Source organism: Catharus ustulatus, chromosome 1, assembly GCF_009819885.2.
Source record: "Catharus ustulatus isolate bCatUst1 chromosome 1, bCatUst1.pri.v2, whole genome shotgun sequence".
In the NCBI taxonomy this organism is placed as follows: Eukaryota; Metazoa; Chordata; class Aves; order Passeriformes; family Turdidae; genus Catharus; species Catharus ustulatus.
This window is the reverse complement of record NC_046221.1, coordinates 145412447-145429266: the sequence shown is the minus strand read 5'-3', so window position 1 is coordinate 145429266 and position 16820 is coordinate 145412447. Positions and strand designations below refer to the sequence as shown.

The 16820-nt window shown below is 35.7% G+C and overlaps 1 protein-coding gene across 4 annotated transcripts in view; it reads left to right on the top strand.

The window, feature by feature from the left end:
- Positions 1-16820, top strand: part of LOC116996220 (CUB and sushi domain-containing protein 3) — a 617877-nt gene that overhangs the window by 325458 nt on the left and 275599 nt on the right. For all 4 annotated transcript variants that reach the window (XM_033059469.2, XM_033059460.2, XM_033059450.2 and 1 more), the window contains 2 exons: positions 14966-15148; positions 16305-16631. In XM_033059469.2, the coding sequence (XP_032915360.1) occupies positions 14966-15148; positions 16305-16631 (510 nt within the window). The remainder of the gene's footprint in view (positions 1-14965; positions 15149-16304; positions 16632-16820) is intronic.

The window sequence follows — 16820 nt, the reverse complement described above, 5'->3', positions numbered from 1 at the left end:
TGCCCATATGCTTATTTCTCACACTAAGCTTATAGGTACATAATCAAGGAGTAACACACTGTCCTAAAAGCTTCTGATAGCTCCTCCCAATTTAGTTGCCCTTCAGGTGTTTTTCAGGAACTCCCAGAAAAATCTTCTGCATAGTTTTACCAGGTGTTGAAATGAGACTGACAGTAGCTTTCAGGGTCTTCCTTCTTGATTTTCTTGAAAATTGGAATGCATTATCCAGCTCCCAGTCAACTGGTACCTCTCCAGATTCCTAAGAAGATTCAAAAATCGCTTAGAGAGGTTTCCCCATGATATCTGTCAGTGCTTTAAGTGTTTTGAGATGAATCCTACCAGGCCCCAGAGACTGACAGGGAGCAGCAGATCCCACACAAGTTTGGAGTTTTCCATACTCACAAACAAGTTCCTCTACCTCAGAGCAATAGGAAACCCATAGTCCATAATCAGTGTTTAAGGATGAAGCAAAGAAAGCATTGACTATCCCTGCCTTGTCTATGTCCCTGTTTTTCAGTTGAACATCCTCATACTGCAACAGGATGATGTTATTTTGCACTGTCTTTTGCTATTGGTGCATTTTAACAAGCTCTTTTAACTATCCCACGTAGTTCTGGCCAGATTCAACTCTAATTGAGCTCTGGCAACATGAATTTTCTCCCTACAGTGGCAAGTATTCCTCTATTTCTGTATTCCTCCTATGTCACCTGACCTTGCTTTCAGTGGCAATACACTTTATTTTTTTCACCTTAACCCCAGAAGATTCTCTGTTTAATCAAGTCAGCCCTCTGCCTTGCCTGCTTGACATGTTGGAATTGCCTGCTCCTGTGCACTATGGAGGTGGCATTTAAAAAGTGACCAGCACTGATGAATCCCAGCAGCTTCAAACATGTCTGCTCTTCTTATGGCCAGAGGTGAAATTTTCCTGACAGTTTTCTTCCTGTCACTAGAGAATATAAACCCAGCTTATTACTTTATTGTTCCTATAACCAATATGTTCATCAATCACAACTTCACCCATGAGCCTGTTATGATCCCACTCGTGACTCCAAAATAATGTTAAGATAAGATTATTAAGACATGCGTCTGTCTGAATTAAGGTGTGGACAAGACCATATGCCAATGTCAGTACAGATTTTATTTAACAGTAAATGTGAGGAAGTGAGATAGATAGGAAAAGAAGAAAGGAAGGGAGAAGTGGGGCAAAGGGAGGGGGAAGGGAGGGGGCTTGGAGGACAGGGGGAGGGAGGGGAGGAGGAGGCAAATATGAGAGGAGAAGGGGAGAAGAGAGGTAGAGAGTGAGTTTACAGTAGATACCACCACGTGGGTTCCTGCAGCATCTCATCAGCCCCTCTTCTGGTCTTCTCAGTGGGGAGGGGGGAAGGAGGAGAGACACTTTTATACAGTCCATGTCCCAGGTATTCACAGATTGTAAATGCAGTTCCCACAGCTTGGGTTGGCATGTGTATAAGGGTTTGCTTCCTTTCCCACAGTTTGCCATGGTGGGAATTTTTGTCCAGACAGGCTACTCAGATCTGCCTCACCAGGCCTGGCATCTTCCTGTTGCCATCTGTGCTTTTTCCATAGTCTGCACAGTAGAACTTTGTTCCTTGTGCTAATTCAAAAACATTAATCTGTTAGGTCTGGTATTAAGACCTTCCTGTTTGCCATCTGTTCTTAAGTTCCTGTATGGTGGCTTATCTTATGGAAACATTCTTCTTTGACAGCACCTGAGACACTTCATTGTGCTCTTTAAATCATTACAGACCCCCTCTCTATTAACAAACAACAAATCAAACACCTTTCTTAGTCATCTCCTTTAGTACCTGTATCAAGAAGTTATTAACCAGGTGTTCTAGGAATCTTCTAGACCTGTTTCTGTGTAGTGTTCACAGTTAACATCTGGCAAGTTGAAGTCCCCAACTTCAGTGTGGTTGGAGGGACAGTCTTAATGCTGTATCAGGACCTCTTAGCTGTAGCTAAAACACTGGTGTGTCATCAACTTGTTCTAGCTAACAATGCAAAGTGCAACCCTGTGAGACTGCTGTGGGGAAAGGTGACTCCACTCCAGCCATACCCAATGCACTTTACACTGCTTACTGTTGGTGTAGACAGTCTGTCTGCACTGTTTCCTCCTGAGGTTTTTCCATGTCAAAACTGGGATTAGTTTATTCTGCTGCACTAGAAAATAGCTTGTCCTCAAGTTACGTTCTTAGACAATTCTCTTTGGAGTATGTGCACCAAAGTGATAGCTAAAACAGAATTTAATTCCTTCCTAGAAGAGAAATATACAGGAAAAAGTTTCATGGTTTGAAAAGTATGAGCTCATAGGAGAAGGAAATAATTTTCTGATGCTTATCTTACATAATAAAAACCAAACCATGCTGCTGCTGAATATTAATCACTGCAGATGAAATAATGTAACACCTTTATTTTTTTTATTATTCTGGAAAAAAGTGTTTCAAAATTCTCTGCAGTTTTGTAGCATTTAGCAGATATTACAGAAGCCCAGCCTAATACTTGCTTGACCACCTTTGTATTACTTTAGGATAATGTATGGCTATGTTTATTTTACTTTGTGATATGGGCATCTGCATAAATATTTTGTCATGACATGCACACCTTTAGCTAAGTATTAGCATTCTTTTGCTATTTTATATAAGGTCACTATGCTAACCTTCAGCAGCCTAACTCCACTGTAAGTTTTAAGGTTAGAAATAAATATTAATCACCTTTATTAATTATTAAGTACATTTTAAAAAAAATAATTTCTAACTTAAGAATATTTCTTAATTTACTTATTTTCTGTAGTGGAGGAAGAAATCCCTATGTGTAATTCAACAAGAAACCTATGGCACTACAGAACACCAAGTTGTAGGGAATGTCTTTCAAGACATTTTCTCTGAGTTTTTATTTTGAAAGCTTTCTTTCACATGTGTGTCTTTCACTTGTGTGGTTTTCCATGTCTGCATTAGCTTAAGAGTAGCATAGTTACATTTTTGCAGGAACAACTCTTATTTTCAGGAAATTGTCCAGTACTAATGAGGTGATCTTTGAATCATTATAACTATCAGCTCTTTTGAATATAATACTTGGAAGAGTGGAACTATGATGTATTGACAGAAATATTACTTCTGACCATTTATGACAGGACAATAATCAAGTGCTTCATGATAAAATTTTCCTACAATACCAGCTAAAAGCTTTCCCTAAATATGATAGTGTAAAGGAGCAGACTGTAAAAGCACTGCTGGCTCTACCTGTCACATGATATTGGAAAGTAAACAGCAACTTTTACCAGCTTCCGGTTGAACATTGAGTTCTGACAATGAGAGTAATTGCTGCATAATTGCTGTTTTGTTCTAAGAGTTTGTTGATTTGCCAAGGCCCAGGTGTGTTTTATTTGCTTGCATATCACTTGGAATAATGAATCTATAATTATTTCCATCTACTTTGTGGGGAAAACTCATGCTGTACTCATAATCTTACAGCAGAAGTGTTTGAGATTGTTAGGCTACCTTGCCAGGAAATCATGCTCTTTGTCTTAAGTCAGAAACAGCAAACAAGAAGCTATAGTTGCTCTCTTGACTCATATTATTTTTCACTACTTCAAAATGAATGAAGCTTCTGAGAAAGATGACAGATTTCTAAGTGCTTAACTTCACTTTGTTCACTTCATCATCTGTATTATATTTTCATAAGTAAATGAAAATGGTAATAGGTTTATGGCCATCAGGCTATTCACATTGACGTTTACTTGAATCCTTTCAACTCATCTATCAAGTTATGTATGCACAATTCAAAGAAACATTATTGTATCTTCAAGTGCTTTGACATAACTCCTTTAAATACAAGTTTTTTATATTATCATAGAATGATTTGGCTTGGAAGAGACCTTAAAGATCATTTAGTTCTTTCTTCCACTGTAAGCACGAATGCCACCCACCAGATCAGCTTTCTCAGGGCACCATTCAACATGTTCTTGAACCCTTCCAGGGACTGGGCATCCACAACTTCTCTGGGCAATCTGTTCCAGTGACCCACAGTAAAAAATTTCTTCCTAATATCTGCTCCAGATCTCTCCTGTTGCAATCCAAGGCTATTTCTCCTTGTCCTTTCAGTAGTATATGCCCTTGTAAAAAGCCCCTCTTCAACTTCCATGTAACCCTTGTAGATACTGGAAGGCTGCTATGAGGTCTCCCTTCTCTAGGAAAAACAACCCTAACTTTTTCATCCTGTCTTCATAGAAGAGGTGCTCCAGCTCTCTCATTACCTTAATGGCCCTCCTCTGGACTTGCTCCAACAGGTTCATTCCTTTGCTGTGTACTCCAGTGGGGCTCTTACCAGAGCAGAGTCGAGGGGCAGAATCACCTTTCTTGACCTGCTGATCACATTCCTTTTGATGCAGCCCTGGATAGAGTTGGTTTTCTGGATTGTGTTGAGCTTTCTGTCAACCAACTGCCCCAAGTCTTCCTCAGACCTGCTCCTAATCCATTCTCTACCCAGCTTGCTGGTTGCCTTGGCCCAGATGCAAGACCTTTCACTTGACCTTATTGAACTCCGTGAGGTTTACACAGGCCCCACTCTCATGACTGCTAAGTGCCACTGAATGACATTTCCCCAGCATGTCAACTGCACCACACAGCTTGGTGGTGTTGGTAAACTTGCTACAGATGCCCTCATTCCTGCTGTCCATGTCATGTTAAACAGTGCTGGCCTCAATAGCCGACCCTGAGGAGCACCACTCACACCTGATCATCAGCACTGCTGTGCAACACTAGGGCAGATAAAAAGCTGTATCTAGTAAGCCTTATGAAGTAGCATGTGCAGGGATTTGTACCACAGGACAGTAAGCCATTATTTGAATCTGTCTTGTAATTTTTATGTGATACTGTACTTTATAATAAGTATACATCGATAAGATTCCTGAAAAATATTTCCTAAATTGAAAAAACTGAATTTTCCCTTTCTCATCAGATTTATTGGAAATGCCTTTAAAAAAGACTATGAAAAATTAGTTCGTTAGACCTAAAACAAAGAAATTGTGTTGTGTATCAAGGAAAATAAAATGTTAGTGAACTATTGTAATTTAATATGTTTTAAATGTCTGAATCAGTCCTTTAGTTTTCTGTGATCCTAATTTCTCTTATATTTCTGTTTCAATAAATAGCATTACTATTTATATTCCAAGTTGTGTAAGCTGTCAGTAAAGTTCAGTACAGCAAGGGGGTGGACACAAGAAGGAAAAAACAACAGGAAGAAGAAATGGATGCTTCTATATTTTTTACATGGTTATGTTCAGTGTCCTGTGCTTGGTCTAAAACTTATAGTTTAGAAAAACATTAAACCATCCATTAAGTATCTTTATAATTTAGAGACCACACTTTTATTTTCAATCATTATTGATTTTTATCTTTAAAAATTTGATATTAAATTGGATGTACATGCAATTTGGAATGTAACACTTTCCTCTCATGCAGTTTACATATTTCTTAGTCTTTTTTTGCATGTGCAAATATGCACATAAAGTAGATCACATGCAACTTGTAGATAAATTTATTTCAATACACGGACTAAAAAATTTACTCTCGTCATCATATTGACATTTTTCCAATATTTTAATATTACACATTGGACATACAGTCACAGTAGTAATCTTCCTGGTGTAGTGATGAAATTCCTGTCTAAATTTTGGTCATTCTTCTCCCATCCATATGCAAATAAACTCCTTTTTCTAATTTGTATATTTTAACCGTAATAGAGAGTGAAACAATAAAACATATTGGCAAAACCAATTCATTACTTTGAGGTTGAATCATCAGTTCCTAAGATAAAAACTGGTTTAATTATTCTTTACTGTTTAGAAATTCTGAAGTTTAACTGATTTTTTGGGCTGAAATTATCTGTGCAGTGGCTATCTCACTTAAAGTGCTTATGTACAAATTAATATGAAACACTTAGTAGCTTTAAAGAACATGATTTCAGGAAAATGAATTCCATTGTGACCAGTAAAAAACAAAACAAAACAAAAACAAACAAGCTCTTTGATAAGTTTTAACTTTCTTGAACGTTGAATCGGTGACCTGAAATTTGGCAAGGGATATCTAACCAGATTCAGTTTGTAAAATTCTGATTTGCATAGGCTTACTCACTTGTTTAAGAGGATTTAGCACACAAAAACTGAAATCCACAAGAGCTTAGTCCGAGCTGCGGTCTTATCAGAACTTCTAGCAAGGTTTCTCTCTCTTATTTTTTTTTTTTTTCAGGGTAGGGGGTGTGAGAACACTTTATTTCTAACTTGGAAAAAGTCTACATTTGACAGCCAGGTTTACATGAAATTTGTACGCATCTCTGTACTGGATAATCTTGGCTGACTGCAGCATGTCCCTGAAGCTGCTCCCACTCCTCCTCAGCAAAACAGGGATGAAAATAAGAGGAAAAAACTCGTGGGTTGAGATGGCAATGGGAGATTATTTACCAGTTATTGTCAAAGACAAACAGATTCAACTAAAGGAAGTTTCATTTGATTTATTGCCAAATAAAAACAAAGTAGGATAGTGCAAAGTGAAAACAAAACTAAAAAATTTCCTCCGCCTCCTCTTTTTCCCAGACTCTACTCCTTTATTCCCATATCTTCTACATTTTCCTTCACCCAGGCGGTAAGGGTGGATTGAAAATGGGGAATGGGATTTGTGGTCAGTTCATAACACTTGGTCTTTGCTACTTCTTCCTCCTCATGCTCTCCCCTGATTCAGTGTGGGGTCCTTTGCATCGTCTGTAGTTATTTTGCAACTGCTCTAGCATGCATCCTTTCCATGGGGTGTGCTTTTTCAGGAGTGGACTACTCCACTAGTTGCAGATCCCTTCAGGGGTTATCCATGTCCTGCGTGTGGGACCATCCACAGGCTCCAGCAGAGACCTCCATGTGCTGCAGACAGCCTGCTTCCCTGTGGTCTTCGCCGTGGGCTGCAGGGGAATGTCTGCTCTGACATCTGGAGCACTTCTCCTTCCTTCTCTGACCTTCACATTTGCAGGGCTGTTTCTCACGTATTTTTATTGATCTTCTGTCACAGTTGCTTTGCAGCTTTTTTTTTACTCTTTCTCAAATACATTATCACAAGGGCACACCATTGTTTCCGATGGGTTCAAACTTTGACCAGAAGTAGGTCCTTTTTGGAGCTGGCTCTGTCCAATATGGGAGCAGCCTCTTGAAGCCTCTTCTCACAGAGGTCACTTCTGCAGACCCCTGACTACCAAAACCTTGTTGTCTAAGCCCAGTACAAATGCATTAAATGACTTTTGGAGCAAGCCCTGCTTTGCGTTCATAGAGCTGGTCTGGGAACTGTTTCGTATATGTGTGTGTATGTGTGTGTGTGTTTGGCAGAGAACAGTATTTGTTCTGCGTTTTGGGATTGGGATTTTTTTGATGTTTGGTTTTAGTTTGTTGTAACTTCCTTTTGGATAGATACAGTTGTCTTGTCTCAGAAGGGAATTAGTGATCAAACTAGGAAAAAGCTGGTTGAAGGATTATGGCCAGAAGCTTGGGAAAGAAAACAAGCCACATAAATAAGTCTTGGTAACTGTTTCTCTAGAGATTTTTCTTTTTTACACTGTTCTGTGAACTTCTGAGAAAGGCAAAAGCAAGGTGGAAGTAACAGTCTTACATCCTGACTAGATGTTTAGCTCAGCAAAACTGAAAAAGTTTAAGTGACAATAAAGTTGATAAAGTTGCTACCAAATTAAAACCTTGGTGGTTTTGCATAGTCACATGTATATTCATCATGTGATGCAAGGAATATTTATTAAAGTTATCGGAGGAAAAATTACTGATTACCATTAAAGGAAAGTTGCAGAGCAGGTGCAGGTTGCCTTGATCAATAGATTTCAAAGGCTCAACAGATAATATACTAGCTGCAAATAGATTAAATGTTTTTACAGGCCAACTCTCTATGTATCAAGAAATAAATTCTTGATGATAGCTTCACCAGTCTTGGGTTTGGACTTCTATCTGTACACATTTACCATTAAAGATGAAAAAGAACAACACTATGTATAACAAAAGGATCAAAATTATCTGTACAATGCTGACTCCCATAGTGCCAGAAAAACATCCCTTGAATGAGTTCATTTTCATTTATATGTTCTTCAAAAGCATAATGACATGTGGAGATGAAGCTATGAAACATTTTATTTTCCTAAAGATTTTCTAAAGTGGAGTGAAAGGCCTTAGACAAATCATCAATGACACAAATGAGATTCCTGTTGGTCATATTATTAAAATAGGGTATTGCATGTTCTAATCATGACCTAGATTACTTTGTACACATCAAAGGACCACATTCTCAACAGCTCCATTTCTTTATGATGATTAACAACATGCTTAGATTTTATTTAGTCATTGGAAGAAAACCAGTCAGTCTTATTTTAAAATGAGAAAGGCCCCACCACTTAAATATAGATGATTCATGCACAGAAATTATAGAATTTGTGTAACTGCTAATAAATGAATTTTAGTCTTAATGCTACCTTGAAAATTATTTCAGACATTTCTGCATATGGTGACTAGCCATCTACATTGTTTTTCCCTTTAGACAGGTCAAGCAGTAACCGTTGGTCTAAGGGATATTCTGTGTATTTGCATTGAAATTGTCCAAGTTGCATGAAATTTTTCTTCAAATTATTCAGTGATCCATTCTTGGTCCAGCTGAAATCAGATACATTAAGGAAAAGTCATCCTGAATTAGCTAACTATGCCCCAAAGTAGTTGCTCCAGATTGAAGCAGCTGCATAAGGAAAGCAAATGTAACATGTTTCTTTCCAACCCATTGTCCAAATTCTTGATAGAGCTAAGAAAGGTGTGATTGATTAAAAGCCATAGTGTTTGGGAAGCAAAGGGAATTGAATAGGCAAACAAGAATTTAAAGATACAGATAAACACTGCAGTTTCAGAAGAACACAATGTCACTCTTGACATGCATTTTCACATCAAAATTATACTGAAACAAAGCAAGTATTACTTCAATATGACTGAAGGAGAAAGACCATACTGACAGGGTTTGGGACAGTAGAGGTATGAAGGCAAGAGAAATCTCTTGAGGCAGCATAGGTGAAATATAAACATTGTTGCTAGTTCTCACAACTTTAACTGAAATTCTTTAAGTGATAAAATACCAGCTGTTTTTTCAAGGAAATCTGGAATTAACAAAATACTGTGATATTTCAATAGAAATCTAGGAAAGACCCAAGTTTTTGTTAATTTTTATATGAATGCGAAGTCTCGTGGTGAGATTAAATTGTTTGTGTGGATAGAATGCTACATAACAGTTCATGTTCTAGACCTCAATTAAGAGAGCAACTTATTTTATTGAAGGTGTGGTTATTATTTAAAGCCCCACAGGGCTCATTCAGACCAGACCAGCTTATTTCTGGCTGAATAGTAAAAAACTCAACCTTAAATATGTAACGCAGTTCTGAATAGGAAGAGAAAGAATGTCTACCCAGAAAGTCTTTAAATACCTAAAATATATAATGGAACATATGTATGAAATATTTTATGCTAGTAGTGGAAAACTTCAGATAAATTATGCAATAAAAATCATGCTGATATATCTGCTGTCCCTCTGAAATGTCTGTTGTCATGGAGAATGGCTGTAACTAGTTTTCTTTATGCTAGAGGTGTTGAGCACTTGTGATATACATAAAATATTACTTTTAATGCTGTCTACCATTGTTTTCTTACTTCATTCTCAGAAGAACTCCATCTGACTTTCCTATGTGTATCCTCATTTAATTAATTACCTCCTTTTTTCATTTGTGAAATGTTCAAATTCTGGCTCATCAAATTATATGATCAGGAAATGAGAAATACCCTGACAATTGGCAAAATTCAGCAAGGACAGAGAAGGTTATCACCACACACATAGTAGGGAAAGAAAAACTCTTTTTTATAGATTTTCTTTTCTCCCCGTAGAATTTGGGGAGAATAGAACTGACTCTATACCCTTGAATGACTGTTCTGTATGACACATTATAGACTAAACATCCCATTAATTCATATAGGGAAAGACTGTATGCTTAAATCCTCCTCCTCATCTCCTTTCCTCCTTCTGTATACCTATTTCTTGGGTAGTAGGACCCAGGAGCCCAGAGAAGGTGCTGGAACACTGTAATGGGTGTCTCACCTGAGGCAGTCAGGCACAGGTGGAGTTTTCTTATAGTTTGGCTACAGGCATCATTCCATTCTGTTTGTATTTAGAAGCAATGCAAGATTCATTCCCTGTCTTCACACTTGCCAATTACTAAAAAAATAACCACAATACACATTAGACGAGATTCTTCTTTCATATCTTTTAGGCAAACAAGGAAGCAAAAAAAGAAAATAAATATAAAATCTATTATGGCCATAATTGAGAATGAGAAAATTACACTAGTTTTTCTGGGTAAAAATAGTGGTTAAGTTGATTTTTTTAAATTTATTTTTAATATATCTGGATTTTCTGAGATATGAATTCTGTGGATAAAAATTTAATCATTAGAAGGAAATAAGGGTATTGATTACCTTTAAAATATAACTAGAAATCATATGGCAATAGACATTTTCTTCTCTCACAAATGAACTTCCATCCTTTGATTATAAAAATACTCACACTGTAACAATAATAGGTAATAGACAAAATAATCTCTTTTACTTGAATATTTAGGAGAAGGTATCATCTGTTAGGTGATTCAAATTTCTGTTTGTTTACTGATATATAAACCCTATTACAAATAAATGTAACCAATCTCCAATCTATTACCATGTAAATTGGTAAGCACATTCTAAGACTGCTGAAATTGGTCCAAAACTCTTTGTCTGCTATGTATCTTTAAGATGATGTTTTTTAATATATATATACTATGAAGACACATGCTATAATTTACATTATTTATCATCCTGGTTTACACTGAGAAATATATATGTTCTTGATTCATAGGTTATTAGTTTTTATTTTCCCAATTTCTACTTTTTCTGTGCCTTTTCTCCTTAATATTTAAGTTTGAATTTTCAGGATAAGATAGATGATGTGGTGGATTGATTCTGGCTGAATGTCAGGTGCCCAGCAAAGAGGCTCTATCACTCCACTCATCAGCAGGACAGAGGAGATTAAATATAACAAAAAGTTTATGAGTCAAGATAAGGGCAGAGTTACCAGTCACCATCAGATGCAAAACAGTCTTGACTTGGAGAAATTACTTTAATTTACTACCAATCAAATTCTGAGAAAGATAATGGGAAATAAAGAACTAAATCTTTAAACACTTTTCCCCCCACTCCTCCCTTCTTCTTGGGCTTAACTTTATTCCAGAATTCTCTGCCTCCTTCCTCTCCGTGGCACGGGAGGACAGGGAATAGGGACTGGTCAGTTAATCACACGCTGTCCTTGCTGTTGCTTCCTTCGCATGGGGTCCCTCCCATGGGAGACAGTCTTCCACAATCTTCTTCAATATGGGTTCTTCCCACAGGCTGCAGTTCTTCTAATGTGCTTCTTAATGGGCATAGGTTCCTTTCATGGGCATAGTCCTTCCACTATCAAAACCTCAGCATGCAAACCGAAAGATGATTATAATGACACTGGTTCCTTGGTCTTTGCAAGCAAAAGTTACACAAATTGCCTCCCTTATTTGAGACATTCAAGAGCTGTCTGGACACAATCCTGTGCAATGTGCTCTGGGATAACCCTGCTTGAGTAGGGAGGTTGAACCATATGACTCACTGTGCTCCCTTCTAGCCTTACCTATTCTGTGATTCTGTGAAATATTTGATGCTATATTTTTCTCAGTTTTCGAATAAGAATATCCTGCATTGGGAACATAAGCACAACAATTTCACAAGTTGGATATGTGTATTCAGTATATAAATTGTACATACAATGATATTTCAAAGTGGGATTACGAAGATTTTTATGCATTACCTTGCAAAATGTCAGTGTATTGATATATGGTGGTGAATGCTTATAGCTTTTTCATAAAGAATTCAAATATCAAACAGAAAGTTTTATCCTTTTGAATCACATACTTGAATTTCCTTTTCACATACTAGTATTTATTTCATCTCTACTTTTTGTTTTAAAAATACAGTATGTAATGAATTCAAATGCTCTTTTGCTAATGACTAAACAAATCTAGTTGTGTGTCATATTTACTTTGATTCAATCAGTAAAACAAATAATGAGCATTATTCTGAGATGTTAAAGTAAAGAATGATTGGTCTTGCTTGGTGTTTCCCTTAACGACTACAGATTTGGAATCTCTGCTGAAGTGATAACAAGTTTTCAGTATTGCACTTTTCCAGTGTGCACCTGGGATCTCTTTTCTTTCAAAATTGACTTCCTTATAGAAATGACATTCTTATATTTTATTTACTCTTGAGTTATAGGAATGGAAAAATAGACAAGTTACTTCTTCAAACCCTAACTCCAGTGCATTTCTGTCAAAATGTATTTGTTTTTACGTGACCATTTCTTTTCCCCAAGGCCCCTTTTAGTCACCTCCAAAATGGGCCTGTCCTTCACAAAGAGAAAGGGTAAGAGAAAAAAAACACATTCTTGTCTTGCCATATTGGGGGCTACTGTAGCTTGTGGCTCTCCCTTCGGTATATCATTGGTTAGAAATCTGCAAAATCTTTCAGTGAGACATACCAAAGTAGTGTAAGGATAATTTAAAATGAAAGGAGATGGTTATATTAATTTTCTTTACATTATCCTTTTACTTTTCTCTTAAACGGATATTTTTTCTAGATATTTCTTGTTAGAAAATATTTTGGTAATTTTTAACTTAGTTCAGTGCTGTCAAACTGCTAACTGTACAGATTTATTTAGGCTAATTGCTTTTTTCAAACTTAGTATGAAATCCTAAGTTTATCTTTTTTATCTTTCAAAAAAAGATGGCTTTCTAACATCACCAGAAAACATCCTTCCTTTTACTGTTAATATCATTCTTTTGTGAAACAATTTTTGAAAACAGATTTTCTTTTCTGTCTCAAAAACCTTAAAATGCAAAAGAACGTTCCTGATTCATTGTTAACAAATTTAACAAATTTTATGGGTAGAGGTTATTTTTTCCTTTTTATAAGACTACAAAGGAAACAAGGACTAATTACTAGAAATAATATTAGCATAAGGTACTGCTTTTCCCCTTAGGCACAAATAGCAATATTTTTGTATCACAGTGGTAGAGATCACAGGAAAACAAATATCCATTCTAGCCATCTCATTGCAGCTAACATGAAGTGCAAATCTCAAAAAGCAGAATGAATCATAAAAGGGAATAAAAAGAAGCCCCAAAAGAGAGTAAATTGAAGTAGGTATAAATACATTTACTGCCTAATCTATTTTGTTTGAGAAAACTGCAGTAAACTACATGATATGGTCACTTGCTGGAGAACTAGTTTATAGAATACATGTGTTTATAGAATACATTTGTTTTCCCAAACAAAATATGAAATTACTTAGACACTTAGAATAGCATTAATCTACCAGGACAGCCTAGGAGAACTTTGTATTTTTTTTTTTTTTGGTAGTTAAAAATTGAACAGTTCTGTAGGTTTGACGTTAACAGCCCCACAAAAAATTGAAGACAAGAGAGTGAGTGTGTATTTTCTTTGGGATAACTTATGTTGTTTTTCAGGAGAGCTGTAACCTTTTTTTGAGGTCTATGATCTCAAGATAAATTGAACTTGGTTTTATCCTTTTATAATAATGAATTATATCAATCCTTTGCTAGAAGTGTTTGGAAAAAAAATACAAATAAACCAATAAGAAGTGTTCATGGCTTTTTGTGCTTTTTATTTTGTTCTTTTTGAGTTTTCCTTATCCAAATAGAATAATAAAGCCTTTCAAAACTCTGTGGAATACTTTTTAAAATAATCTTCAACTCTTTTTCTGTTTCTCATTGATATGGAGTGTTCTTTATTTGCTTCTTGTCACAAATTTAATTGTATGTAGAACCTTAATAACTGAAACCTTTGAGAAATCAAGTGTATGCTGCTGAAAATATTACCCTAGAAAAATTATTTAAAATCAAAGCACTTGCTATGTTTTTTTCCTTGTACTTAAACTATCATATATGGAAATGTGAAAAAAAAAAAAAAAAAAACACAAAAAAAAATGTTGCAAGACCTTTAAAGAGAAAACCTCAAACTATGGTACAAGGATGTTTGTTTCAGTCATTACATGTAAATTTTTAAAAGATTCTTCCATGCCTGTAACTACTGAAAGTCCAAAACAGGATGTAGCTTGAGAGAGTATTATAACTCTAATATTTGTAGAAATAGTAGCTATTCAGGTACCTTGCAGTTAAGGCTACTGGGGTGAAATATTCTTTGACTATAGAGAAATTACTTTTACATATGTTTACATAATGTATGTGCATCTAAATTTGTATCTACATTTATGTCTAGCCTCCTTTTTGCTGTGATGAATTATTTTAGTGCCACCACTCCCTTATTGCCATGTCATTGGTATCTCAATTTGAGCTGTATTGCAACATGGACAGTGTTTGCACATTGGAGAGCTGATCTCTGTTTCTACTTTTAAGAATTTATTTTCTAGAAGTATTTTACTTAGTTATATTATTGTTTAAAATTTTATTAAATAAAATAGGGTAGAAATACTTTTCCTCATATCCTTTAATTTTCTATTATTTTATAAACACAAAGAGTTTTGATTTTTCTAATCCCTTGTAATGGTTTAGCTGTAGACAACGATTAAGCCCAACACAACCATTCACTCATTCCCCCTGGTGGGATTCCTCATGCAGAATTTCCCCCCTAAGAAGCTGGGGTACAGAATCAGATTCAGCGGTGCATCTTGACAACTGTTTTTACATAGATTATTTCAATTTGCTTAGAATTTTCTATGTGTCAGTATATGCATGCAGCGAGTTTGTTTTATTCTTCTATAAATAAATTCCTTATTTATTTCAACAGAAATTGAAAAGGAAAGCTGTGGGGATCCTGGAACACCATTGTATGGTATTAGAGAAGGGGACGGATTTTCTAATCGTGATGTTTTAAGGTTTGAGTGTCAGTTTGGATTTGAATTAATTGGAGAGAAATCTATCATTTGCCAAGAAAACAACCAGTGGTCTGCAAACATACCAATCTGTATTTGTATGTACCAAATATTTTCTTCTTATTATTTTTAAGGCATTGTGATAAACTTTACTTATAGGTTATTATTTGTGTGATTGATTTCAGAGTTAGTAAAAAGTAATTAACATTCCTGACAGGACAGATTTACTTTTTCTTGGCAGATTTGCCTAATGTACTTGCCCAAGGGACAGGTTCTAAAACTGTTGAAACACATTTTTTCTCATATACCAACTCTTAAAGCAATTCTCCTTATGTGCTTTGATATAGTGAATTATTATTGGTTTGGTTTTGGTAGGATTCTCTGGATGTAATTATGTAAATTATGTATGGTACAATTTTGATAGCTAGTCTTATAAATTAATATATTTTCTCAGATAAGAAATCACTGAATTGAAATCAAGAGTTTAAATTATTTGCATTTTCCCCATGTATTTTATATAAATACCTATTAACACTTTAAGTATTATAAGTACTTATAGCTCTCTTCCAGTTGCATTATATAGCATAACTAAAATATTTGCATTATATAGCATAAATTGCATTATATAGCATTGGTATATACAACGTTGTGATAGTTTTTTTGTGGCAGCAACTTTGTTAACTTTTCCACTAAAATAGTATGGATCAAATATATTCAGAGTGCAATCAGTTCCTTTCCTCTCTACAACTCAATTTAATATGGTTTAACTGAATTTATTGAACATAATATGTTATCCTGATAACAACAAAACATCTCCTGTCTCTTTGAGGCTTCTTAATTTCTCGTGCCTCTGTGTCAACAACAAATGAGAAGGGCACTATTGACTTTCTGCCCTTTTAATGCGCTCAGTGGGAGGTCTGCTCATCTAAATAGTTCTCTACAAGAGAAAATAAGTGGTGTCAAGTAATTGTTATCAAGGGTAAATTGTAAAGACTGCTGTGGATTTCTAATGCAACACATATATTCTTTATTTCTTGTGGGGTCTGTTTGGGAAGTAGTTTTATTGAGAGGAAGGAAATAGGAAAATTGAAAAAAACAATCTTCTTTCCAGATTCACGTATCACCACAAATAGCAAATTATTCTGTTGAGATACTCAGCAGGTTTTAAGATTTCTTACAAAAACTTAGCACAAAACCAGTCCTTGTTGAAGTGTTTTATTCTGTTATCTAATTTATCTGTCCCTTTTTTGGCAGTTCCTTGTCTTTCCAATTTCACTGCACCGATGGGAACAGTTCTTTCACCTGATTATCCAGAGGGATATGGGAATAATTTAAACTGTATCTGGACAATAATTTCAGACCCTGGGAGCCGAATTCATCTCTCCTTTAATGACTTTGACTTGGAATCTCAGTTTGACTTCCTTGCAGTTAAAGATGGCAACTCTGTAGATTCCCCCATAATTGGAACATTTACTGGTGCTGAAGTTCCTTCCCATCTTACCAGTAATGGTCATATTTTGCGTCTGGAATTTCAAGCTGATCATTCAATGTCAGGACGTGGATTTAACATCACTTATAACAGTGAGTAATTGTATTTTGTGTGTGTGTGTGTGGTTTTGTTTTCAACATACAGTCTAGGAGATAGGCATAACTATTTAAAAATGATGGTGTGGTAATACACATTAAAGTAAATCCTGTGTGCCTAAAAATTCCTAATATAGGTGTTTGCATTATTGCTCCAATACTGTGCAGGGGTTGAAAACACATGTA